General features: G+C 38.8%; 1 protein-coding gene across 2 annotated transcripts in view; it reads right to left on the minus strand.

Moving 5' to 3' along the window:
- Positions 1-27,569, minus strand: part of lrp2a (low density lipoprotein receptor-related protein 2a) — a 333,042-nt gene that overhangs the window by 117,235 nt on the left and 188,238 nt on the right. The window contains exons 41-51 of one of the 2 annotated variants that reach the window (XM_043693941.1): positions 22,982-23,140; positions 21,363-21,652; positions 17,646-17,849; positions 16,091-16,117; positions 15,560-15,589; positions 15,210-15,452; positions 12,311-12,436; positions 10,488-10,607; positions 10,062-10,193; positions 5,864-6,065; positions 607-902 (exon numbers count right to left, since the gene is read on the minus strand). In XM_043693941.1, the coding sequence (XP_043549876.1) occupies positions 607-902; positions 5,864-6,065; positions 10,062-10,193; positions 10,488-10,607; positions 12,311-12,436; positions 15,210-15,452; positions 15,560-15,589; positions 16,091-16,117; positions 17,646-17,849; positions 21,363-21,652; positions 22,982-23,140 (1,829 nt within the window). The remainder of the gene's footprint in view (positions 1-606; positions 903-5,863; positions 6,066-10,061; positions 10,194-10,487; positions 10,608-12,310; positions 12,437-15,209; positions 15,453-15,559; positions 15,590-16,090; positions 16,118-17,645; positions 17,850-21,362; positions 21,653-22,981; positions 23,141-27,569) is intronic. The other variant, XM_043693942.1, reaches the window with a different exon arrangement.

Genomic DNA, 27,569 nt, shown 5'->3' on the forward strand with positions numbered 1-27,569 from the left:
ACCTCTTTCCACCTATCGCATTCCCAACGCCTCTCCCCCAAGTCCCTCCTCCCTACCTTTTATCTTAGCCTGCTTGGCACACCTTCCTCATTCCTGAAGAAGGGCTTATGCCCGAAATGTCAATTCTCCTGCTCCTTGGATGCTGCCTGATCTGCTGCGCTTTTCCAGCAACACATTTTTCAGCTATACACTTACCATACTCCAGCAAGGAGATATGCAGATATAATTGGCAAGAAGAAAACAGATTAAAAGACAAAATTTTAATTGACAGTTATAGTGCAGCATGCCGTCTGGGAGAGAAACATCTTCAATCTTTGGGATTCTGCTCAGAAAAGCCTGACCTCAGCCTCTGCTGACATATCAACTTCAACATTGTAGGACAGTGGAAGCCAGTTTGCATTAACAACTACCTAATAAAACTGAAGCATACTTTGAATTGAGTCATTCTTCTTATTACAATGGTGACAAAATGTGAAAGCTGATTATATCTTGTTTAATTCTAAAGTTTCGATACCCTATACCTCTTTTACCAATTGGACAATTCCAGATTCATCCTTCAAAATTTTAAGCAGCAGGTTCACAAAAGTTTTGAAATTAAATACGTACCACATGTTTTTTCATCACTGTTATCAGAACAATCATCCACGTCATTGCACACCTTGCCACTTTCAATACAGGCTCCATTGTCACATTTGAAATGATGTGGAGGGCATGTTGGCTCAGAGGTGATGCACAGGTGTTTCATCTCATCAGATCTATCTCCACAATCGTTATCACCATCACAGACCCATAACTGTGAAACACAGCGGCCATTCTGACATGTAAACTGGTGTTGGGTGCAAGGTTGGTATCTACAGCCTCGTTCATCACTACCATCACCACAGTCATTGCGTCGGTCACATCTGTGGTCAAAGTTAGATATTGAATATGGAAATGTCATGAACATGCTTCAATAGCAGTATTTAAGAAAACATTATACTGATTTAACTGAAACACAGAAAATAGGTGTAGGAGGAGGCCATTCAGACCTTTGTGCTTGCTTTGCCATTCAATAGAATCATGTTTGATCATTCAACTCAAAGCATTGTTCCACTTTCTCCCCATTTGCTTTGATCCTTTTATCCCTAAGAACTATATCCAACTCTTTATTGAAAATACTCCATGTTTTGGCTTCCACCGTTTTCTGTGACAGAGGCTTGCACAGGCTCACAACTCCCTGGGTGAAGAAACGTTTCTTCACCTCAGTCCTACATGGCCTACCCATTATCCTTAAACAGTGACCCCTTGGTTTTGGACTACCCAGTCTTCAGAAACGTATTTCCTGCATTTATCCGGTCTAGTTCAGTTAGAAATTTAGAAGTTTCTTTCAGATTCCCCCTCACTCTTCTAATCTCTATTTAATATAGTCTTAACTGATCCAGTCTCTCTTCTGATAACAGCTCTGCTATCCAAGGCATCAAGCTGGTAAATCTTCATTGCACTTCTTCTATAGCTGGAACATCCTTCCTCATGTGAGGAAACCAAACTGCTTGCAATACTCCAGTGTGGTCTCACCAAGGTCTTGTACAATTGCAGCAAGACATTCTTGCTCCTGTACTCAAATCTTCTCACTATGAAGGCCAACATACCAATTGCCTTCTTTACCACCTTCTGCAACTGCATGTTTACTTTCAGTGAATAATGGACTTTTCCCAATCTATTACCATTCAAATATGAATCTGCTTTTGGCACCAAAGTGGATAACTTCACACTTATCCACATTATACTTAATCTGCCATGACTTTACTCACTCACTCAACTTGTCCAAATTATATTGAAGCATCTCACTATTCACCCTCCCACCTGGCTTAATGTTCTCTGCAAACTGGAGATATTACATTCAATTCCCTCATCTAAATCATTTAGTACATTTTGTGAAAAGCTGAGGTCTATGCACTAATGCCTGTGGTACCCATCACTGCCTGCTATTTGGAAGACCCATTTATTCCTACTACCTGTTTCATGTCTGCCAACTAGTTCTCTATGTCATAAACTACCCCCAACCCATGTGCTTTAATTTTACCTGCTAATCTCTTAGGAAAGGCCTTATCAAAAGACTCTGAAAGTCTACATTGAACAGAACAATTCAGCACAGTACAGGCCCTTCAGCCCTCGATGTTGTGTCAATCTTTTATCCTACTCTGAGATCGAAATAACCTATATACCCTTCATTTTACTATCGTCCATATGCCTATCCAAGAGTTGCATTAGAGTCCCTAATGTATCTGACTCTACTACCACTGCTGGCAGTGCATTCCACACACCCACCACTCTGTGTAAAGAACCAACCTCTGACACCACCCCAAAACTCCCTCCAATCACTTTAAAATCATGCCCCCTTGTGATAGCTATTTCTGTCCTGGTAAAAAGTCTCTAATTGTTAGCTCTATCTATGCCTCTCATCATCCTGTACACGTCTATCAAGTCACTTCTCATCCTTCTTTGCTCCAATGAGAAAAGCCCTAGCTCCCTCAATCTTTCTTCATAAGATATGCCCTCCATTCCAGACAGTTTCCTGGTAAATCTCTGCACCCTCTCTAAAGCTTCCACATTTTACCATAATGAGGTGACCAGAACTGAACACAATATTCCAAGTGTGGTCTCACCAGGGAACTATAGAGCTGCAGCATAACCTCTTAGTTCTTAAACTCAATCCCCCTGCTAATGAAAGCCAACACACCATATGTCTTTGTAACAACACTCTCAACTTGGGTGGCAAATTTGAGGGATCTAAATAAACCACTTCCACTTGCTCCACCCCACCCAACATCAATTTACTAGTTACATCTTTAAAATATTCCAGCAGATTGTTCAAGCACAATTTCTCATTTGTAATCTGTGTTGACTCTGTCAGTCCTGTCACTGTTTGCCAAGTGGCTCTGCTACTTAAACTTTCATAATGGACTCTAGCATTTTCTTCACTACCAATGTCTGACTAAGCAGTCTAAAATTCCCTTTCTCATGGTGTGCTTTTTTGAAAAATAGGGTTACATGAGCTATTCTTCAATCTATAGGAACAGTTCCAGAATCTAGAGAATTTTGAAAGAAATTTGTGTATTATGTACAGGATTGACAAACTTGACCCAACCAAAATTGTCTGGGATTGTGAGCAGTCCAAATATCACAGAGCATCTTAAATATGAGAAATTAATATGGACAGTAAGCAATCATCCTTTAAACAAAACATAAAAATAATTATCTACCAAAGAAAATCAATGAAATGAGGACCACTATAAGTTGAGAAAGCTGGTTTGCTGAGAGAAAAGATTGAGAAATGTAACAAGTATGTGAATAGATGGGTTTAAGAACTATTGGAGAGCAGCATACATGTTTATATTAATTTTACCTTCAAAAAATAACCAGTAATTATAATCTCAATCAATTTAATACCACTGAGTCTCCATATTTCTGCTTTGAGTACATTGCTTACATCAACCAGTGGAAATGCAGTGAAAGTGTCCCTTCCTCTGAGCCAGGAAGTCCGGGGTCAAGTCCCACCTGTTCCAGAGGTGTGTAAGAACATCTCTGAATAGGTTGATTAAGAATGTCTATACAAACCATTAGACAGTCATGTAGAAACACAATCAGGATTCATACTCTGGGTCAAAATATCCAAAGGTGAAAAAATATGGATCTAATGTATGAATAAGTAAAACTTATACTTGAGTGAAGATGATTTGCATTAGATCTTCAGGGAATTAAAAATAAGTCCCATTACTAGACTACTGAAGACACTGTGGATATGTGGTTATCAAGGCAATCATAAAAAATGAGAAATTAGCCAAATGCACTCTATAAATGGACAAATATCAGTAATTGTTCCATGGGTAATAATTGATCATCAATAGTAACAAATCATCCTTAAAAGAACTTGATTTGAACTAACTGCGAATATTTAAGCTAAAATGTTATGGATGACAATGTATCAATTGAATAATTATTTTGTATAAACATGAATACTACTTTAAAGGAGATACAGCAATTTGAAAAATCTGAATTTGTCCAAGTATAGATTGCACAGCATCGAACTATCTCTTATGCAAAAGTATTAGAATTCACTATGTCACAAGCTTACATTAAAAACTACATAATTAAACTTTTTACATTGGCCTGAAATTGTGCCACTAATAAGTATGAGGCTTTCAGACAGCACCCTTCTTTCATTTATCTCTCCACCCTGCAGACACTCTGCCTCTATTCCTGATGAAGGGTTTTTGCCTGAAACATTGATTTTCCTGCTCCTCGGATGCTGCCTGAACTGCTGTGCTTTTCCAGCACCATCCAAATCTAGAATCTGGTTTCCAGCATCTATAGTCCTTGTTTTTACCTTTCAGACAGCATGTTCAATACTGAGTAAAACTGACAGTAACTTCTAACATCTATTCATTAGCAATTAAATGCAGAAATCCAGAAGTTACTGTCAGAAATACCCTGCTTAATATACTGTTGCAGTCTTTGCTGCACTGAAATCACTACTGGATCATGAACATTAACTATCTACTATTCTTATTTTAAAGGCTGATGAAATGGTTCAGCCTTGATCAACCAGAAGTATTTGAGTTTTTCATGGTGTGCCAGGTCATAATTATTGAAGAAGAACATCTTTAGCCCTGATAAAATAGGATTCCATGCTAGTAAAACTTACTTACTTTCTCAAAAATTGAATTATTTCATGTTTTTGAAAAAGTAAATTTTTCCCTAAGTTTGTGGTTTGATACTTAACTTTCTCAGATATATCCCATATGTATGTTTAATCTTACTTTTCAAATGTATAACCTGTATTTTACTTTCTCCTTTGCTGCTTCTCTGTTTTCAGCCCTATTTCTGGATGCCACAGATCACTTGCAGAAGTATTAAATGCAAACTGATATTGGAAAAGAGCAAGTCTACACACCAGAACCTGGTAAACATTATGAGCAGCTTTTATTGAAATGGCCACACAAAATCCAAATCATAATTCTACTTTTTCGAAAACTGGGCAGATGGTGCATTACTATATTTTTATCCAAGAAGATATTTAAAACAGAAAGCCTGCACTTAAGAACTGTTGACCATCATCAAAGATAAAAATAAACTTTATCAGGAAGTGGTAAATAGAAGGAATTACGATAATGCAATGTTTTAATTAGTCATAAAATATCCAGCACATACACATGTTTGTGAAATCTGGGTGACATTTGACACAAGTCTATAGAGTATCAAAGAGCAGTCAAATCCAGAAAGTAAAGGCCCACCCATCTCAGTTGAAGTTTCTGTGTTTTGTCAGCACAGCTACTGGGGAGTAACTTCCGATTAGTTTTTTTTGAAAACAGTGAATACTTTGCATCCCCAGTGGTTCTGGGAAAGAGATTGTCACAATGAAACTGTAGAACCATTAGAAATGCAAAAGAGAATCTCAGAAATGAAAAAAGGAAATGCAGGGCTTAATCTTATCCCACTAATCCCAGCACTAATCCTCTCTTTTGGTTTACAACGTTTCTTCAACCATTTAAACACTTTAGAGGAGGTGGGATTAGGAAGTTCATATTACCACAGTGCCACAAACTGAAGCTAAAACTTTTTTTTAGGTAAGCCTCACCTTTGATCTACCAACAGGTAAACAAGCAAGCTGATAAAGAAATGACAAATTCAAGGAAAGTAAAAACCATCCTGTCCTGAATATGCTTTCCACAACAAATCAAGTGTGTTTCAAATGCTAAATATCAATTTGAAGCATTATTATGATATTGCAACAATTTATTCCATCCATTATATCTTGCAATACTTTATAAAAATTAAACACAATTAAAGAGAAAAAAACACAAGGTCTTTGTTAGCAACAAACCTGTATGAACTCCTGATACAGAGGCCATTGCCACATGTGAACTCTGTTGCTATGCAAGATCGCCTAGTGCAATTCTGATGTTCATCTGAAGCATCAGAACAGTCAGAATCTCCATCACAAATCCATGTCCTTGGGATACATCTTCTCTGAGGAGCATGGCTGTTAACACATGTAAATTCTGTAGCTGTGCAGGTACGGTTTGCTGGAACAAAACACATTGAGGTAAATGAGATATTCCTTGAGCTGTTAATTAATCAAGATATCTAACTGTGCACTACCGGGAGTTTCAGAAACCCAAATTTGACCAGTGTGATCCCAGTGTGGCATATCCAGCATACGCTTACAGAGGCAGGATGCCCCATGGCCATTTAGATTATATTATACGTCAGCTCATCAGTTCTACGTAGCACCAAATGGCCACTGTTCTTAGAAGGGGAAGGGGAGAGATAATTAGGAAATATGTGACGGCTGACAGAGTCCTGCTGAATTGAGGAGGAGATGGGAGCAGCACTCTCTTTCCTCCCATCTACATATTAAAGACAAGCAAAAAAAGTTGAAATGGAACTTTCTGTTGCCAGTTTCCAATATTCACCTCAAAGACAACAACAAAAAGCAAGCTTCAGTGGAATTTTGAATAGGAACCTGCAACTTATGTAATTTACCAATTTGCTATTGGAAAGGGCTGATTGCATATTTCAGCTGCTCAAATCCAGAGAGATATTAAATTATATGACCCACATAAGGTAAAATAAATGTCATGCACACTACCTATCACACTGGATGCTCGTTTATAAAATAAATTAAACTATCTAATTGGTAGGCAATGAAGTCTCACAAGTAATTAAACTGGAAGTTCAGCATTAATGCATTATGTTGCTTTATATTATTCTTCTACCAATGTCTAGTGTCTTGTGCAGTAGTAACTGAAAGATTGTGCTCAAGCCGGACTGATTTTGAGGTAGGTATCACCAAATCCAGAACTATTTGTAACTCCTTTGATACATGACAAAGTTTGAGTCCAACTTGGGCAACATCCTGGCTTGGGCTGGTTAGCATTCATGCCACACAAGTGCCAAACAATGACCATCTCAAAGAAAGAATCCTACTATTGCCCCTGACAATCAACAGCATTATCATAACTGATTACTTCACCATCACCATACTCAAGATAATGGACTAGCCATCTAAATAGTATGATTACAAGTTCAAGTACTCACCTAATTTCTCCTTGATGCCTGTCAACCATCTACAGGGGAAGGTGATCTACAAATCAGCTGGCTGATGGAAGTGCCTCCACTTGCTTACAAGAGTACAGTTCTAATAACATAGAGATGTACAGCTTGGAGACAGACCCTTCGGTCCAACCCGTCCACTCTGACCAGATATCCCAACCCAATCTAGTCCCAGTTGCCAGCACCCAGCCCATATCCCTCCAAACCCATCCTATTCATATATCCATCCAAATGCCTCTTAAATGTTGCAATTGTACCAGCCTCCACCACATCCTCTGGCAGCTCATTCCATACACGTACCACCCTCTGTATGAAAAGGTTGCCCCTTAGTTCTCTTTTATATCTTTCCCCTCTCACCCTAAACCTATGGCCTCCATTTCTGGACTCCCCGACTCCAGGGAAAAGACTTTGTCTATTTATCCTATCCATGCCCCACATAATTTTCTAAACCTCTATAAGGTCACGCCTCTGCCTCCGACGCTTCAGGGAAAATAGCCCCAGCCTGTTCAGCCTCTCCCTGTAGCTCAGATCCTCCAACAGATCCTGGCAACATCCTTGTAAATCTTTTCTGAATCCTTTCAAGTTTCACAACATCTTTCCGATAGGAAGGAGACCAAAATTGCACACAATATTCCAACAGTGGCCTAACCAATGTCCTGTACAGCCACAACATGACCTCCCAACTCCTGTATTCAATACTCTGACCAATAAAGGAAAGCATACCAAATGCCTTCTTCACTATCCTATCTACCTGCGACTCCACTTTCAAGGAGCTATGAACCTGTACTCCAAGGTCTCTTTGTTCAACAACACTCCCTAGGACCTTACCATTAAGTGTATAAGTCCTGCTAAGATTTGCTTTCCCAAAATGCAGCACCTCTCATTTATCTGAATTAAACTCCATCTGCCACTTCTCAGCCCATTGGCCCATCTGGTCCAGATCCTGTTGTAATCTGAGATAACTCTCTTTGCTGAACTACACACCTCCAATTTTTGTGTCATCTGCAAACTTACAAACTTATGCTCGCATCCAAATCATTATGTAAATGACAACAAGTAGAGGGCCCAGCACCGATCCTTGTGGCATTCCGCCAGTCTGAAAAATAACCCTCCACCACCACCCTCTGTGTTCTACTTTTGAGCCAGTTCTGTATCCAAATGGCTAGTTCTCCCTGTATTCCATGAGATCTAACCTTGCTAATCAGTCTCCCATGGGGAACTTTGTCAAACACCTTACTGAAGGCCATATAGATCACATCTACTCTTCTGCCCTCATCCATCTTCTTTGTTACTTCTTCAAAAAACTCAATCAAGTTTGTGAGACATGTTTTCCCACGCACAAAACAATGCTGACTATCCCGAATCAGTCCTTGCCTTTCCAAATACATGGACATCCTGTCCCTCAGGATTCCCTCCAACAACTTGCCCACCACCGACCGAGGTCAGGCTCACTGATCTATAGTTCCCTGGCTTGTCCTTACCACCCTTTTTAAACAGTGGCACCATATTTGCCAACCTCAAGTCTTCCGGCACCTCACCTGTGACTATCGACGATACAAATATCTCAGCAAGAGGCCCAGCAATCACTTCTCTAGCTTCCCACAGATGTCTCAGGTACACCTGATCAGGTCCTGGGGATTTATCCACCTTTAACCATTTCAAGACATCCAGCACTTCCTCCTCTGTAATCTGGACATTTTGCAAGATGTCACCATTTATTTCCCATTTATCTTCCACATCCTTTTCCACAGTAAATACTGATGCAAAATATTCATTTAGTATCTCCCCATTTTCTGTGGCTCCACACAAAGGCTGCCTTGCTGATCTTTGAGGGGCCGTATTATCCCGCTAGTTACCCTTTTGTTCTTAATATATTTGTAAAAACACTTTGGATTCTCTAATTCTAATTGCCAAAGCTATCTCATGTCCCCGTTTTGCCCTCCTGATTTCTCTCTTAAGGATACTCCTACTTTCTTTATACTCTTCTAAGAATTCACTCCATCTATCCTGTCTATACTAGACATATGCTTCCCTCTTTTGCTTAACCAAACCCTCAATTTCTTTAGTCATCCAGCATTCCCTATACCTACCAGCCTTCCCTTTCACCCTGACAGGAATATACTTTCTCTGGATTCTTGTTATCTCATTTCTGAAGGCTTCCCATTTTCCAGCCGTCCCTTTACCTGCGAACATCTGCCTCCAATCAGCTTTTGAAAGTTCTTGCCTAATACCGTCAAAATTGGCCTTTCTCCATGAATAGAATTTTGGTCGCTGGCCTCAAAGTGCTCCCCCACTGACACCTCAGTCACCTGCCCTGCCTTATTTCCCAAGAGTAGGTCAAGTTTTGCACCTTCTCTAGTAGGTAGATCCACATACTGAATCAGAAAATTTTCTTGTACACACTTAAGAAATTCCTCTCCATCTAAACCTTTAGCACTATGGCAGTCCCAGTCGATGTTTCAAATGCTAGCCCAGCCAGCAACACTCAGAGCTCATGAATTAATAAAGCTGGCAGTCTTCATACAGCAAATAAACATAGCAACAATATCTCAGTGATGACATCATCATCTAAGTGTGTATGATCAGCCCCAAATGTGTCTAGGTCAAGTGAATAGGAATCCCCTGGAGTGATCCATATATTCAGGGTTAGAGATTAGTGGTTTAGAGGGGAAAGAAGGGAAATGCTTTTTACCCAGAGTGCTGGGGTTCTGGAACTCAATGCTTGAAAGCAAAGTAGAGGCAGAAACCTTCATAACCTTTAAAACGCACATGAATATGTACTTGAAGTGCCTGAACTACAGATGAAAAGCTGGAAAAGAGATTTGCTGAGATGGTTACTTCAGCTGACACCGAATTGATAGACTGAAATACCTCTATGTCTACTAAGTTTCTACGATTTTATGGAAAAGAGTTTGTTAATGAGATATATGGTAATTGATTACAATTATTCTGCTGGTGACACCTACCACAATTATGTCGTTGGTCTTCATCACTCATGTCCCCACAATCATTGTCACTATCACAGACCCAGGTTGAAGGGATACATCTGCCATCATCGCATTTGAACTGTTGGCCTGAACAAGTCCGTTCTGTGCGAACTGGAAATAAACAAAGCAGACAATGAGATAACTGGTAAAAATATATAGTGTTTGGGATCACAATAAATGAAGCATGACAATTTAATTAAAGATTTTCTAAGTCAGTTAATTAAGGATGAGCAAAGTCATTGAATGCATCTCCACATATATACAGGGTATATTTTCACATGCTCCAGTCCAAAAGGCATAGGCAGATACATATGTTTCAACTGTTCTTTATAGGTATTATTTGTGAAGGGTATAATGTCAAGTAAAGTCAGTTCATTAGCAGTATTTAGTATGCATCATACTTACTACAAGTAGATGGTTCGTCAGACCCATCAGCACAATCCATTCCACTATCACAATACCAGTGTGATGGGATACAGCGACCAGAAGAGCAGCGAAACTCATTCTCTGTACAAGTTCCAGTGGCTAAAGATTAATCAAAATGTTATAACTTATATCAGCAAACCAATATATTAATAGGTGGCAGTTACATGCAATTAGTGTTTTTCTTAATATCTCCCTTACTTTGACGGTGAAGAAATGATAAGAGGTGAGGATTTCCAGATAGATTCGCTGAAGTTGTTATGTTGCTGGTTACTAGGGATACTAAAGGTTGAAATCCTGATGGGCATATTGCCACTTGATAATGAGAAATAGAAAGACAATTTTGAAAGATATTTAACTGATACTTGGAAGTGGAGTGCTCTGTAATGAATTTGACAGAAATTCATATGATAAAGGCAATTTTAAAAATATAATGTACTATCCTTTCACTGAGAACAGTTGTGTGTAATGGTAGTTCAATATGACGTAGCATATCAAATAATGCATATCTGCATGATTACTGTATTATTAAATAGCAGGAAACAATTGTAATTATTTGAAACTTCATTTGCTCTCTGAAAAAGTGTTCACTCAGCCTCATTCCTGTACCCTTTCCCCATTTAATTTCTACCTAAATAAATAATTTGTCAATTGTCATCTAAAACCTATTACGGATTCTTCCAGTTTCTGGTAGAACATTTCAGATCTTGAAGTTACCAGCATAAATACTTTTCCAATCTTTCTCATTGCCTTTTTGATGAACTCTGTCCACTTTATTATATATCATACTGCAGAAATACATTTTTCTGTTTACTTCATAAAGTTACTTCCTGATTTTAAAACACCACCCTTAAATGTGTCAAAGTGTATAAGAAAGAAAAATTGGCAGTGCCTTTTGTTTTGTATGGTATAGGGAGCAAAAGCCATATGTACAAAGACTGCATTCTCAGAGCTATTGCTCTATGGCTTTATAATTCCTTTTGATTTTGAAGCAAATTAACTCTGCTTCACATAAAGAAGGTGAAATTGAATTTAACCAGAAAACATATGCATACTGTTTGTTTGGTGCTAACATCTGTGTTTTTAAACAATGTATTTTATTAAGGACTCCATTATGCCGTGCAGTATGTTAAAACCTTAAGACCTTAAGAAATAGAAACAGGAATGTGCTGTTTGGCCCTTCAAGCATGCTTCACCATTCATTAGGATCATGACTTATCTGACACTTCTCATGTCCACTTCCCTGCCCATTCTACCTTAGTCTTGAATCCCCTACTGATCAAGAATCTCTCTCTTTCTCATCCTTTATTATATTATTTTTCCTATTCTAGTCTTTATCCTATTAGAATGTATGCATTTAAGGTAAAATTAAATTGATAATGCTGAAGAGCAACCTAGACACATACCCTTCAATCTTATATTAAGAACAGATTTTTGCAAGAAATTATTTTTTGAAATTGAAAAGTCCACTTTTATTAGCATGCTGATAGTTTGATGTAATATTGAAATAGTGTTTTAAATTCTTCACAGGGCAAATACGGTTTTCTCACAAGTTAACATAGAAACATAGAAAGGAGGGGGAAGAGTAGGCTATTCAGCCCCTCAAGCCTCTTTGCACCATTCAGTATGATGATAGCTGATCATTGAAATCAGTTCCCTTTCCTGCTTTCTCTCCACTATACTTTGTTCCCATAACCACATATTAATGCACTAAATGGTTCACGTTGCACAAAATGATTCAATCATCTGAGCAGATAACACTCTTTTTATAACTTTCGTATCTATAGATAACACAGAATACATACCACAGTGGGTGGAGCTCTCATCACTCATATCACCACAATCATTATCTCCGTCACAAAGGTAAGTGCGAGGAATACAGATATTGGTCGTTTGACATTTTGTATAGCTAGGCTGACAGGTTCGATCAGCTACAGGTAAATGTAGAAAGAAAAGAAAATTTCGTAAAACGCCTTTGAAGACATCTTAAACATATATTCTGAACTATGCGCAGTGTTAATGCCATCTGCTAAACCTGTGCTAAAACTGAATAACTTTGATTTTGATTTAAACTGTTGATTGAACTGAATTGCAACTAAGCTTTAAAAATAGAAATTAACTTTTCAAGTTTCAACATTGCAGCAGAGGGTAAAATTTCTAAGGCTCCATTCCTAGTATGAATTGAAAACTGGGGTCTAATTTAAACCTCTTATTATATGAAAACTATTTTATTCAGAGATGAATGGATTAACCTAATAACTGTCCTATTAAATCAAGTCAGAAACTAATGCAAAAATATTGTATTACAGTTCTGAGGAGATAGAAAATGAATTGCAATTATTGGGAAAAAAAGGATGGCTGTGCTTAGAACACAGCATTCTAAAATTGACTCTTAAATATTGGCAGAATGAATGGATCAAGGCAGTTTTGTTTCAGTCAGACATGTAACTGAACTAGAAGTTTATGAAGCAGATACAAACGACTACCTCTGCTATTTTCATGTGACTGGAAATGTGCATATCTAGTTTGATTATCCAGTCAATTGTGTTCCAAGATATAGAATGGAGAAATCCTACAAGAGACCTTTTTGGGCAGCTTCATGTTATTTGTTCTCTGGTCTGAAAGTTGAGGTCACAACTGTTCTTAGTTTATCACTTATCTTCCAATTATGCCCTATCCAGATTCAATGGGGCACTGTAAATTCTCATCCAGGGTGGTCAAAGCTAAGAACGTGTTGAATCAGTAAAACGTTGTTGATTTTTTCAAATGTTGCATCTGTTGCAGGTTATGACCATTTTGATAGTGTATTGATAACACGAGTAGCATGTTTCCCAGGGGTTTCAGGCACAGCCTGAGTTGATAATGTACATCAACTCACGACCTATACTGCCTGAGGAAAAGGGTCATAACCACACAAGATGTCACCACCCTCAAGTTCCCTCAAGGCATTATACTTGATCTTTCATGGTTGCAGGACCAATATTCTGGAACTTCCTACCTGGCAGCACTGAAAAGGAACCTTCTCCACACTGACTATAGCAGTTCAAGAATGCTGCCTTCTCAAGATCAATAATGTTGGCGCATTGCCAGTGGTGCTCAAACCCCATTAAAGAATAAAACCTGGAGGTTGCTTTGGAAGGTTGAGAAGGATAAATGGCTTGCAGGGATGGAGTAAAAGTGTGGTTTACTAATTATAACTATGGCTGAAAATAAGTGTTTCTCAAACATTTTTTTCGGATCCCTAATTAACCTGGTATTAATGATCTTACTAGGACATTTCAGTGGACAACTAAAAACCAACCTCATTGTATTTAGGACAGATCAAATTTCCTTTCCTAAAGGACTTTTCTTAAGTGGTAAGTAACTGTGGTTAACTAGTCACCATTGGGTTAGCTTTCAAGTCCAGATTGGTTATTGAATTCAAATTTCACCATGTACCATGGTGGGATTTGAACCTACACCTCCAGAATACTGAAGTCTGGGGTTCTGGAATACTAACCCAGCCACGCTTCCACTATGTCACCATTTCCTTCAAATTAATTGTGAATGTTCTATTACACATGGAGTAGGATGAAAAGTCAGAGGAGTAAACTAGCTTAACTATAAAAGGACATGATGAATAAAGTAACTTCTAAAAAATTTTTTTCATAAATAATACGAATTGGATAAAATGAAAGTGATGAGTTTTCCTCAAATATAATTACAAATAATAAGAAGAATGGAAAATGCTGGAGAACCACAGCAGGTCTGACAGCATCCGTGGAGAGAAAGTAGAATCAACAGTTCGGGTCCAGTGACCCTTCTGCAGAAATTATAAAGTTCAAATCTCAGCTTTTAGGAGGCTGGTAAACCGTCATGAACCTTTACACAGAAAATCAAAATGGATAAAGTGTAATTCAATCATATTTGGATTTTTTTTATTTAAAAATTTTGACTAAGATCTTTATTTGACAGAAGTAGTTTCAGATAGATGAAAAATGTAATTTTCCTACAATAATTTTAGTGATGTAGTAGTCAGTCAATAAAATGTGACAGTGAAAGTTGAAATCTTGTTACAGGGTTAACCCATTAGATGTTTGCCTTGGGATTTTCATTAAAGATCCAGACAAAAAAGGATGACTTAAAAGTAACAGCAGTAGAAAGTAAGGCTCTTGGTAGCGATATTATCCAAAGCTTTTAATATACGGCTACATATGGTAGGTACCTTGTAATGAATTGATTTTAAGACTTTACTCTTGTACTTACTGCGATGACATCCATATGAATGTCATTAAACACTTCCTAAAGAAAATGATCAGCTATTTTTCCAGTCCCCTACAACAAAATACAATACAAACCTGATGCACGATAAACTGGCATTTACTGCAGTTTATCTATTAATTCAAAACTGTTAATTCAAATATTGGCTAAGTTAATGTGCAACATTAAATTCACATTTTGCTACAGTACTTATACTGTCCAGTTCAACCTATGAGGTAATACAAAATATTAATAAAGGCAAGATCAATGCATATAATATTCTACAATAATTACTTTCTGCAATATGTGACATTATCAATTTTAACAATATACCTGGAGCAGGGCATCATTTTGAGGGGGTGAAATCAATGAGTTATGAGCTCTTTAAGGTTCTTTGTTGCATCAGTGACTATTTCAGCATTTTATTTATTCCCAAGACAACCTGAATGAGTGCATTGTACTTACGACAGTTCCTCTCATCTGAAGTTCCATTATCATGGCAGTCATTCACCCCATTGCAGACATAGGTACTGCTAATACATTTTCCACTACTACAGGTGAATTCTGAAGTGGCATTGCAAGTAGGGAACAAGCAGCCAACCTCATCACTGTTGTCTCCACAGTCATTGTAATGGTCACAGCGATACCTATATAATGTGCATCGGCCATTTCCACAAGTGAAAGTAGATGGTGAACAGGTATGAAAAGCTAGGGAAAGAGGAGAGATACCAAAACTAAAACAATCTGGTACAAAAGTGATTTTTAAAATGTTGTTTTGACAATTCTCCCTTTTGCAAAAGAAAATGTTGCATTACCTTCCACATACACAAATGCTTCCAAATAGGCTGCATGTAAAACAGAATAAAATGTTTTGTTTTGCTTTTATTATTTTCTTATCTGAAATCTAGTTACAAACCTTAATGTGATTCATTGCCTGTCAATTTCCTGTTCCTCCCCCTTCTTTGGGCATATGTTCATTTAACAGTAATCGCAGGATGAATAAGTAGTTAATGTGCTTTACGTGGCATGAGCCAGCATACCCTGAGATTCTTATAAACATACGGGATCTGTTACATCCACCTGTACAAACTGGCAAGGCCTTGGAATAAAATATCTTACTCAAAAAACATTTTTATCAAAGTAATACATTCCCAGTATTGAACTGAAATTTCAATCTAGATGATGTCCTGAATCCCCGGAGAGGTGCTTAAACCCATTACCTAAGGTCAAAGCGCTGCTAACTGAATTAAAATAACCCTGTGGGAAGCTTAATCAATGACATCATTTCACAATGTATTGACAATGTAAATAAATGAACATATTTTAGTAAACCACATAATAGATACCTCCATGAGCTTTTGTTCCCATGTGGACTGCATGAAAAAGAAACAAAAGTATGTTTCCATGTATTTTGTTCTTTGATACATCATACTTTATTTACCATATCCAATGTCAAACAGATAATTTCTGCAGAATCGCTAAGAGCTCTCATTTGATTCTCCATATTTGAAATTGCAAGAACTCATTGTACATGTTTCTAAAACTAGTTCTTTTATTTTAATAGAAAAAGTCCTACGTTCTCTACAGTCAGTGTCACAACCCCGACAGGAAGTGGTCTCACATTGCAGTTTGGATCAGGTGCAGTGTGACTTTGGCTTGATGCTATTTTTAATACTTTGATCTGTGGGATTACTTGGGATCCTTTAAAGCTTTACACAAGATCTTAAACCTTAGTCAAAGGGTCACTAACAAGGGAGACTATTTTAAAAGTGAAACTCAGGAGGTTAGAACGGAAAACATTTTTACCCAGAGGATGATGAGGGCCTTGAATGTGCTGTTGGGAGGGTAGTTGAGGCAGGAAACCATACAACTTTTAAAAAAGTACTTTGATGCGCACTTGAAGTGTCATCACAATCAAGTCCATGGGCCTAGTGCAGGCTAGTGGGACTAGTGTACGTAGTAATATATTTTTGGCGGTATAGACTTGATGGGCCAAAGGACCTCTTCTGTACAGTATGACCCAATGAACCTTATCAGGTTACATGAATTAAAATTGATCAACTGCAAAGAAAGCATGTTGCACAATACAATTTTCCTAATTTTTAAAATCCTGCATTATTACAAGAGAAGTTCAATATCAACTTGCAGTTCTTACATGATGACTGGTAAACAGTGATCCCCAGAGGAAGGATAGAATGTGTGGAGAGTGAGAGGTTCATCAAATAGGGTACCATGGCAGCAGCACTGGATTAAATAGTTCATTGGTTAATGCGCACTCAAAAAAGATCATATACAGAGACTTCTGAGACACTTGGTGTTGGTCAGACAGAACATATGAAACATTACATTCTATGAATAAATCCTGTTTTGTACTTCACTATCTTGCTTGAAAATGATTTGTCACACCATACCTACATTCATCTTAGCTCCTTCACATCTTGCTTCTCTGTGCAGTGCAAGTAGTGGCCTATGCTTGCATGCTGGATTGCCCCCAGAGAAGTTGAATACATAATCTGCAGCTTAAAATGTAGCGGAATAGGTTTCCAATGTAAACAATGCAACTTGGCAAAGTTGAAAAAGGGAGAATAGAGGAGCTAACGTGACTTATCAAGAACCACACAATATTCACAAAAATGCCGAAACTTACATTTTAATAACAGCATCTAGTGAACGGAATGTCTGTACCAGTTATAAACTGAAATTATATTAGCTCAAATGTCCATTTGGTACTTGTGACTTCAAAGAAGGTATTTTACACAAGTTCCATTTCTACTGTATATAACTGAAGACTGATAATGAATCATTTCCAAAATCAAGTTTATTGCCACTATGATAGATTTTGATGATGAAGTTGATTACTATGATGAAGATACATTTTGTATCTTATGAAAAGGAACTTACCACACACTCTCTCTGTTTCATCACTTTGATCTCCACAATCATTGTCAGTGTCACATTTCCACCTTTCTGGGATACAACGTCCATTCAAACAAGTAAAGTAGCCAGTGGGACATGTAGTAGCATCAGATGAAACACAGTCTTTATTGTTATTAACCATGCGCCAATTTCCATGAGCAGGGCATTGGCATTCTGCACCCTCAGGCCCTAAAGCACAATGGCAATATAAAAGTCAGCACAGTACTCATACTCATTAATCAAACTTATAACAAACAAATCTATAAAAGAGTGCTTTACATAACATGTAAACAACATGTTACCATTGAGATTGGAATAATGCTATGGACTCTAATTATCAATGAAATTTAAATGGTTACTCCGCTTGTCTCCCTCAGCTCTAATCTTCCAAATGTATAACACTCTTAGCTGGATTATGAAACTGGATACATGACGTACAGTAGTGAAAATGCAGAACCAGATCTAAGCTCTGCAAGTAACTGGTGGTGAAGGGTCTGCAAATATTCCCATCCTAAATGATGTGGAGCTAAGTATGTCTGTGCAAGGCTAAGGTACTTGCATCAGGTACTAGCCAGAAACACCAAGTGAATGAATAACCTTGCCTGCTCTTGAGGTCCTCAGTATCACTGATGCCAATTTGAACTAATTTGACTGATTCCACATGACATCATAGTACAGCTAAAGGCAATGGATACTGCAAGGACTATGATCTGACAACATTTCAGCAAAAGCACTGAAGACTTGTACTCCAGAACCAGTTGCATCTCTAGCCAAGAAGTTCCAGTACACTGACATCTATGTGGAATTTTCCAGGGAATGTTCTTTTCACAAAAAGCAAGACAAATCTAATGCAGCCAATTATCACCCCATTAGTCTAATGATAGAAAGCTTGTCTTATCAAGCAGCACTAGCAAAGAAATGACGTGTTCACTGCCACTCTAGTTGGGCTCCATCAGGATCATTCAGCTTCTGGCTGTATCATAGCATTGGCCCAAATATGGACAAAATAACTGAAATCCAGAAGTGAGACAAGACTGACTGTTCTTTGCAACAAGGCAGCATTTAATCAAATAAAGCATTAAGGAACCCTAGCAAAACTTGGAGTAGTTTGTTTGCAGGCAAAGGGACCTCTGGCAAGTGGGAGGCCTTTAAAAGTGAGATAGCTAGAGTTCCTGAGAGGGTAAAAGGCAAAGTTGGAAGGAATAGGGAACCCTGGATGTCAAGAGATATTGAGGCTTCAACCAGAAAGGAGTAGGAAGTATAGCTCAGGTACAGGCATACTGAGATCAAGGGAATCCCTGGAGGTATACAGAGAATACAGGAGTTTACTGAAGGAGGAAATCAGGAGCGTGAAAAGGGGGAATGAGTTAGCCTTGGCTGAGAAGATTAGGGTGAAACTAAGGAGGTACTTTAAGCATATGAAAGGAAAAAGAATAACTAGAGAGAGAATGGGACACCTCAAGGACCAAAACGTGGGCTATATGTGTAGATCCGCAGCAGATGGGCAAGGTTCACAATGAATATTTCTCCTCTGTGTTTACCATGGAGAAAGATATGAAGACTTGGGAACTTGGGGAAGTTAGTGGTGATATCTTGGGACTGTCCATATCACCGTAGAGGAAGTTTTCGAGGTATTAGTATGTATGAAGGTGGATAAGTTTCCAGGTCGTGACCAGTTATATCCAAGAACACGGCAAATGGCTTAAGAAGAATTTGCGGGGGCCCTGGCTGCTATTTTTGCATCATCATTAGCCACGGGTGAGGTCCCAGATATTGTGTCACTATTCAAGAAGAGCTGCAAAGAAAGAAAGAACTATAGACCAGTAGGTTTAACATCTGTGGTGGGTAATTTACTTGAAAAGATTCTGTGGGATAATATATACATGCATTTGGGGGTTGATTAAGAGTAGTCAGCATGGCTTTGTGAGTGGGAAATAATACCTCACAAATTTGTTACAGTTCTTCAATGAAATGACCAGGAAGATGGATGAGAGCAGGGCAGTAGACGTAGTCTAATGGATTTCAGTAAGGCCTTTGATAAGGTTCCACATGGTAGGCTGCTCTGGAAGATTAGATCGCATGGAATCCAGGGCAAACTGGCACATTTTATACAAAATTGGCTTGATGGCAAGAAGCAGAGGGAAATAGTGGAAGGATGCTTATCGGACTGGAGGCCTGTGACTAGTGGAGTGTCTCAGTGATCAGTGCTGGGCCTATTATCCATATCAATGATTTGGATGAGAATGTACAAAACATGATTAGTAAGTTTACTGATGAAAACTAAAATAGGCAGTATTGTGGGCAATGGGAAAGGTTATCAGAAATTGCAGCAGGACCTTGATCAGCTGGGGAAGTGGGCTGAGAAATAGCAAATGGGGTTTAACATAGATAAGTGTGAGATCTTGCATTTTGGAAAGTCAAATCAAGGTAGGAGTTTCATGGTAAATGGGAGGGCCTTAAGGAGTGTAGTGGAACAGAGGAATCTTGGAGTTAAGGTTCAGAGTTCTCTGAAAATGAAATCACAGGTAAACAAGGCAGTGAAGACGACTTTTGGCACACTGGCCTTCATCAAGCAGGGCACTAAGTATAGAAGTTGGGAAGTCATATTGCAATTATAGAGGACATTGGTGAGGCTGCATTTGGTGTGTTGTGTTCAGTGTTGGTCACCTTGCTATAGGAAGCATGGTATTAAACTGAAAAGAGTTGCCTGGACTCAAGTGTCTGAGTTATAGGGAGAAGATGGACAAGCTAAGACTTTTTCTTTAGAGCGTAGGAGACTGAGGGGGGAACTTATAGAGATGTATAAGATCATGAGAGGCATGGATAGCACTCAGTCTTTTTCCCAAAGTTGAGTATCGAGGGCTAGAGGGCATCAGTTTAAGGTTAGAAGGGAAAGAATAAAAGGGAACCTGAGGAGCAATGTTTTATACAGAGGGTGTATGCACATGGAATGACCTGTCAGCAGAAGTGATTGAGGTGAGTACATTAACGCCATTTAAAAGGCATTTGGACAAATACATGGATAAGGAAAGGATTAGAAGAAATATGGGCCAAGTGCAGGGAAATGGGGTTAGCGTGGCTGGACATTTTGGTCAGCATTGACCGGTTTGGGCCAAAGGGCCTGCCTCCATGCTGTAGGACTCTATGACTATGGGCCATTGGCATTCAGTGGAATTGTAAACCCTGAAACCACACTAACAACATCCTGGTGGACACCACTGTCCAGCCACATAAATACAGTGGCAATAAGAGCAAGTCAGAGGCTAGGAATCCTTTCAATGAATACCGCACCTCTCAAAGTGCACCATGTACAAAGTGCAAATCAGGATTGAAAATGGGGCAAATATTTCTCTGGAGATAAAACTAGACTATTGTGGTTAATCAAATCAGGAAGCATGTTTCCACACAAAGGTCATTGTTTTCACCCAAAAGTCTTCAATAATTGAAATGTACACCATGATTAATAGATTTTCATTAGGCAAGAGAATCAAAGGATTTGTAGAAGGTTGACAAATGGAGTTCAGAACATTCATGTCTAATTAAATGGGGGAACACATTCATGAAGCTAAAAATGGCTTGCTTCCATTCATATAATTTGTTCTTATGTATATAAGGTGTGTTCTCAAAAGATGGAATGGATAAAAATATTAAGAAATATTTTTGTCCAATTATTTAACTATTATAGGTATGAATAATTAATACCTGGAGTACAAATGTGACTGCAACCACCATTAAATTGATCACATGGATTACTGCATTGTTGCTGCTTGTTCTCAGACATGACATGAATATCCATTGGGCGATGTGGGAGGTTTTGTATCATCACAGTCTGGTCAGCCCCATCATGCTTATTGACCCGGTAGATGCTTCTAGTGTTCCAGTCTGTCCAGTAGAGATACTCATCATAGAGGGTCACTGCAAATGGGTAAATTGCAGTGCTAACAATCACCTCACGGTCTGTACCTGTAAGGCTACACCGCTCAATCTTCCTTCTGAAATGAATATGATTAAACATTGCAGAAAATATTAATTATTAGAAACTGACATTTTCAAATGACTCACATCTCAATTATACACTGGGAACCACAACGGGGTAGTAAAACCGCAGAAATGATTAGAAAAGAATCTGGTGATATGTAATTATTTAAATTCAGAACCAGAGCAAGGGTTCAAATCTCAAATTAGCACAATGAATAGAGATTTGTAAAAATGTTTTTTCAGTAACTATATTTATTGTAATTCAAAGCAATGCTATAAAATTATCTGGCCAGTCCTAGTCTGCATGCTTCAAGCAATATTTTCTTGCATCTACACTGTTACCAACGTATTCCGCAAGGATTTAACGTCAATCGTTTCTCCTTCTCAGGTACATCATACCTCTTGGCAATTTTATGGCTATACATACCCTCAGGTTTGTGTGTTCAGATGGAACTTACCTAACCCTTCACTACCTGGATCGTTCCACCACCTTTCCATCATGAGATAAATTATACAACATCCAAGAGCCGATTTTAAGGCTGGGCTAGTTTCAGGTTGGTGTGAAAAAGAGAGAGTGTGCAACACACTCACTGGATTCAAATTTCAGCCACCACATATCTTAACTCTAGACTTCATTTTGCATTGTCAGTCAGCTGTTTACCTGAATGTTGCAGTTGGCCTGAAGAATTGTATGAGAGCCCATCAGTTGCCACTGAAATGAAGGCTTACCAGCAAGGAAGTAAAAGACAGGACAACTATTCTGGAAGGCTTTATGTGAAGGAAGGAATGGAGGGGCTATCCAGATCATAGAATTGCCCATCAACTGTTCTTTCTCTGCTTAAAGCATTAGTAGGATCCAATCAATATCTTAAAACTAAAGAGCTTCAAGGAATCAATATATTCATCACTATAGCTGTACTTTGATGAATACATAGCATCTGAAAATTTGAAAATAAAGTCCTTTTCTGGTTCATATGGAGCACAACACATTAGGTACAATAATCTGAGGCCTTTTGAATGGCTTATTCTAACACAAAATCTACATGTTCTTAAATTTACAATCTTGTTTAGTGGGATAACAACAAAAAGTGTTGTAGTAATGTTGATTTAAGTTTAAAACTGTAGCAGGGAATGCTGTTCATATATGTTTGCAGCAAAAGCACAATTTCAAACAAAGTTGTAGAATGAGATAACTGATGCCATGAAAATAATTTGATACTGATGTTAGATGCAAAAAATATGTAAAACTTATAGGTACACCCAAATAAAACTTTAGCTCTTTCACACAATCTATTAGTGGCAAAAAAATCAATAAATATTGTGTAAACATTGTACAAACATACAGAGAACCATCAGCCCAGTAGAGTTTCTGATCTTCATAGTCAATTGTCAGTCCATTTGGCCACACTAAATTGGTATTTATAATGGGTATACGAAAGCTTCCTCCTAATGTTGCTCGTTCTATTTTAGGATTAGTTCCCCAATCAGTCCAATACATATACCTGTCAGAAAAACATAACAATTAAGGAAATGTTTAATATTCTGTATTAATACTGCTATTTTAATACAAAGTAAAAGACCCAAGGGAGATTTTCCTCGTCCAGAGGTGGGGAACCTTTTCATGTTGGAAGGCCGCATTATGTTAGTTGTAATCTAATAAGGCCGCATCCAAGAAACTTCAATTATGTATTCTTCAAAATTCACATTTTTTTTTAATTGTAGCAGTCAGTCTGTGAGGATTATTTCGTTGAATTTTCTTTTACTCTCTGGTATTTTAAATACATTAATTTCAAGATTAAAATAAAAATAATAAAGGACAAAAAAAATTAATAAAAGATTTGTTCTGCAAAATTTTGATTCATTCAAAAGGCCACACACAATGGCCTAGATGGCCGCATGCAGCCTTAAGGCCGCAGGTTCCCCACCCCTGTCCTAGTCCAAACCTGGATGGAGCACCTTTCCACAAATTGGGTAGCTTGGAGCTCAAACATGAAAAGTAATTGGCTTCAATTTCTTTCATGTAGATTAATGAAGGAAAATCAGGCAAGCTGCTTTACATCATACATCTCATAAATATACTTACTTTCCTTTTTTCTTTCTACTTAAGTCCAAATCGCAGCAATATAATCTGTAGGTGCACTGTGTTGCAACTCATCTACTCCTGTTTACCATTGACTAACCCTTATTCCTTTCCATGTTTGATATCTGATAGTCTTGAACTGTGAAGTTTGAGTTGAGTACTCTCATGCTCAAGTGCCAACACAGAACTCAGCTATCCATGTGATGCATATATTGAGTTAGTGAGGCCCCTACATGATAGTCCATTAAACATTTGTGCATGAGCAGTTAAGAGTGAAAAGCATTGCCCAGGAAACAGTTCATGATAGATTAGAGTTGAGTTCATCTTTGAAGAAGCGGAGAGAGGTGCAGGATCTGGGCAGCGGTTGGGGGTGGGGGGGTTTGCTGTTCTACATTGCTTCGTCTAGCCTCACTATGATTCCTGAGTCTTTGTAACTTTGAGACAAAAACTGCTTTATTACGTATGAAGGAACTATATACAGCTCCACGTGACTAGATGTTACAATGCCAAAATCATAATTATGCTCTCTACATGTCTTTCCATCATGTGATCTCCTATCTCACCATTATTGTGGTGTTAATGACAAAGTCCCACATTAACCCTTGTGCCACAGGGCTGAGACTTTAAAGAAATTTTATGTTAAGAAATTGCACTAGAATTGGCTCAATACAGTAACTGACTATCAGAGAATCTGCGATACGTGCAGGAAAATCTATGAATGACAGGTGTGTGGTTCTGCTGCACAGTGCAAGAAACTATGCACTGTTTATTTATCGCAGGGAATGCAAACTCTTCCAGAAGTCTGTGTCACAACCGAAAGCATCATTCAGGGATATTTGAATCCAGCCCATATATGCTCAGGACTGTGTCGCTTCCTCTACATGTTGTCAGATATGGATCAAATGGATGGCGGTTTCAGCTGCACTCAAAATCTCCTACACTCTTTCCTTCTGTAGAATAGTGGAGCATGGAATTGGAACTTGTTGCTCTCTCTCAGACTGCAACATATTTAGACTGTGCCCCTTACAGGCTACCAAATACCATTTGATTATGCCTCAGCAACTTCCTAGTTGTCATGCTGCATTAACTGAGGTAGCAATTCACAGAAGCATGAGAGAAAGAGAGAGTAATTGAGAAAGACATAGGAGCTCAAAATAGTGTTATGGTGTCCAGCATTTGTTTAAAGCTGCAAAATATTACTAATTATTTTTTTGGAATATTTGTTTACAGACTGTTCTTGCACTAGCTGATGGTCTTGCAATGTTAGTTAACATGTCATTCAATACTGTTCTTTGACTAAATGCAAGGGTAGAAAGTCCAAAACACATGATCATTCAGCTGAATTATTCTCCAGTAGGTTGTTTTTTTTTTGATTAGATTACTTACAGTGTGGAAACAGGCCCTTCGGCCCAACAAGTCCACACCGCCCCGCCGAAGCGCAACCCACCCATACCCCTACATTTACCCCTTACCTAACACTACGGGCAATTTAGCATGGCCAATTCACCTGACCTGCACATCTTTGGACTGTGGGAGGAAACCGGAGCACCCGGAGGAAACCCACGCAGACACGGGGAGAATGTGCAAACTCCACACAGAGAGTCGCCTGAGGCGGGAATTGAACCCGGGTCTCTGGCGCTGTGAGGCAGCAGTGCTAACCACTGTGCCACCGTGCCGCCCACAACTTATTGAACAACTTCTACTTCTCCATTATTTTCTATGTCAGCATTGCCCTCACCCACCTCAATGTGAAAGCCTTCATTCAATAGTGGCCTCACGTGTTGTCTCAACTAGAGAGCAAATCATTTCTGCAAACAGCAAATCACTATTATATGAGTCACATTTTGTGAGCTATCTTTGGGGAAAGCCACCAGGTTTGTCTAATCAGCAGAATAATTTCAGAACTTTGATGATCTGCTCATTGATACTCAATTAGGTTCCACAAGTCTATAACACAGATATGTACAAAGAGGTTCACAGACGAGTTACACACCAAGCGTACAGGTGATACTCTTGTCTCCAAGTAGTGTGCTCTGTGAAAGAGCTAGAGGGATAGAGGATTTATATAAAAAAAAGCATTATGGCAGCTGCCAAGAAAATGGCCCCAGACTTGCATGTTGGGCTGCTTTCTGCTCATTCCCGGTTATATATTTTTATTCTTATATATTCTTTTTCTTTTGTGTCAGGAGAGTAGCGAGTGAAGGAGGAGGCCTCTGGTGATGGCAGCAGTAGCAGCAACACCAGGATTTGATTTGACTGGATTTATTTATTGTCATGTGTGCCTAAGTACAGTGAAAATCTTTGTTTATGAGCAGTATGGGTAGATCACAGTAAACAAGGACATACAGATCGTAGGATGAGAAAATAAAGGTGGATAGAGGCATACAGGTTACATCACACACGGTGTGTGTGAGGTAAGACCAACATTAGCAACATCAGCATCATTTGACAAGCTGGACAGAGCTCCATTTGACCCTGGGATAGAACAAAGAACAAAAAACAAAAACAAAGAACAGCACAGCACAGGAACAGGCCCTTCGGCCCTCCAAGCTTGCACTGACAAATTTTGCCCTTCCATATTAAAAGTGTCTTCATTTACAGGATCCCTCTATTCCCTTCCAATTCATCCTGTATTCATCCAGATGCCTCTTGAATGCTGCTACTGTGTCTGATTCCACCGCCTCCTCTGGCAACACGTTCCAGGTACTCACCACCCTTTGTGTGAAATACTTGACTCGTAAATCTCTTAAACATCCCCGACACTTGAACCTGTGTCCCCGAGTATTGACCCCTGTACCCTGGGAAAAGGCCTCATACTTTCCACTCTATCGATGCCATTCACAATCTTTTACTTCTATCAGGTCATTCCCTCCACCTCCCAGTGAGTGAGGATCAGGTCCTGGGCTGACTCCCCCGAGCCAGTCTCACAGGCCAGGGTAAGGATCCAAATCTGTGGCTAGGCTTGGGTGCCTGACAGGGGAGAAGTGGCAGTCTCAGCACAGTTTGGCGGTCTCCCAAGATGCAGTCTTCTCCTGGTGTGGCAATCTTGTTTCCGTGTGGAGGTCTTCTTAGTCTTCAACTTCCAGATATTCCAGAGGCCTGGCAGGTGGTCTCATCTAGGAATGGTGGTATTAGCCTGGCATGGTGGTCTGCTTTGGCGGAGGCTTCTGGCCCAATATTCCAGTGGCCCGTCACAACAGTCTTGTCCTAGAATGGCAATCTCATCCCAGCTGCATTTTTAGGGTAATCCATTGTTTCTTAAATCGGCTTTCCCTGAGCCCAGGATCCATTCAGTGAACTGTGATCTACTTTGCCCTAATTTTACTTTCTTTTTATTATTACATATGACTTCTGTCATTGATGTAAGCATGTGTGGTGTGGCGACTTATAAAACTTTTCACTATATTTTTCATGTAGAAGTACATATAGCAACAACTTTTTATTCTATTCTATTTACCAACAGAACGAATGCTTTGAGTACACAAGGTCCTGAAAAAGACACCAGTGGGTGACATAGATATAGGCAACATTAGAATTCTCTTGGAAATGTTGCCATCTGTGCAAGCTTCAAAGCCTAATCCTATGGCTTCCAGATGCTCATGGGAAGGGTGTTCACTGAAGCAAACATGGCAGTCATCTACTTAATGCAGACTGACATGTTACATTCAATATCATATCAGACAACCTGGAAGAAGCTCAAAGAAAAGATGTCCAAGGTAGCAGTGACCAGGCAAAAATGGGAGCAAGAGGCAAATCTTGTTGCAGGAACTGACACAATTCTGTGAAAAGTCCCTTTGTTATGCTGTTGTTCAAAAAACACAGGTAAGTGTCTTTAACCTCTCAATTGTATT

Source organism: Chiloscyllium plagiosum, chromosome 7 (genome assembly GCF_004010195.1).
Source record: "Chiloscyllium plagiosum isolate BGI_BamShark_2017 chromosome 7, ASM401019v2, whole genome shotgun sequence".
NCBI classification, from domain to species: domain Eukaryota; kingdom Metazoa; phylum Chordata; class Chondrichthyes; order Orectolobiformes; family Hemiscylliidae; genus Chiloscyllium; species Chiloscyllium plagiosum.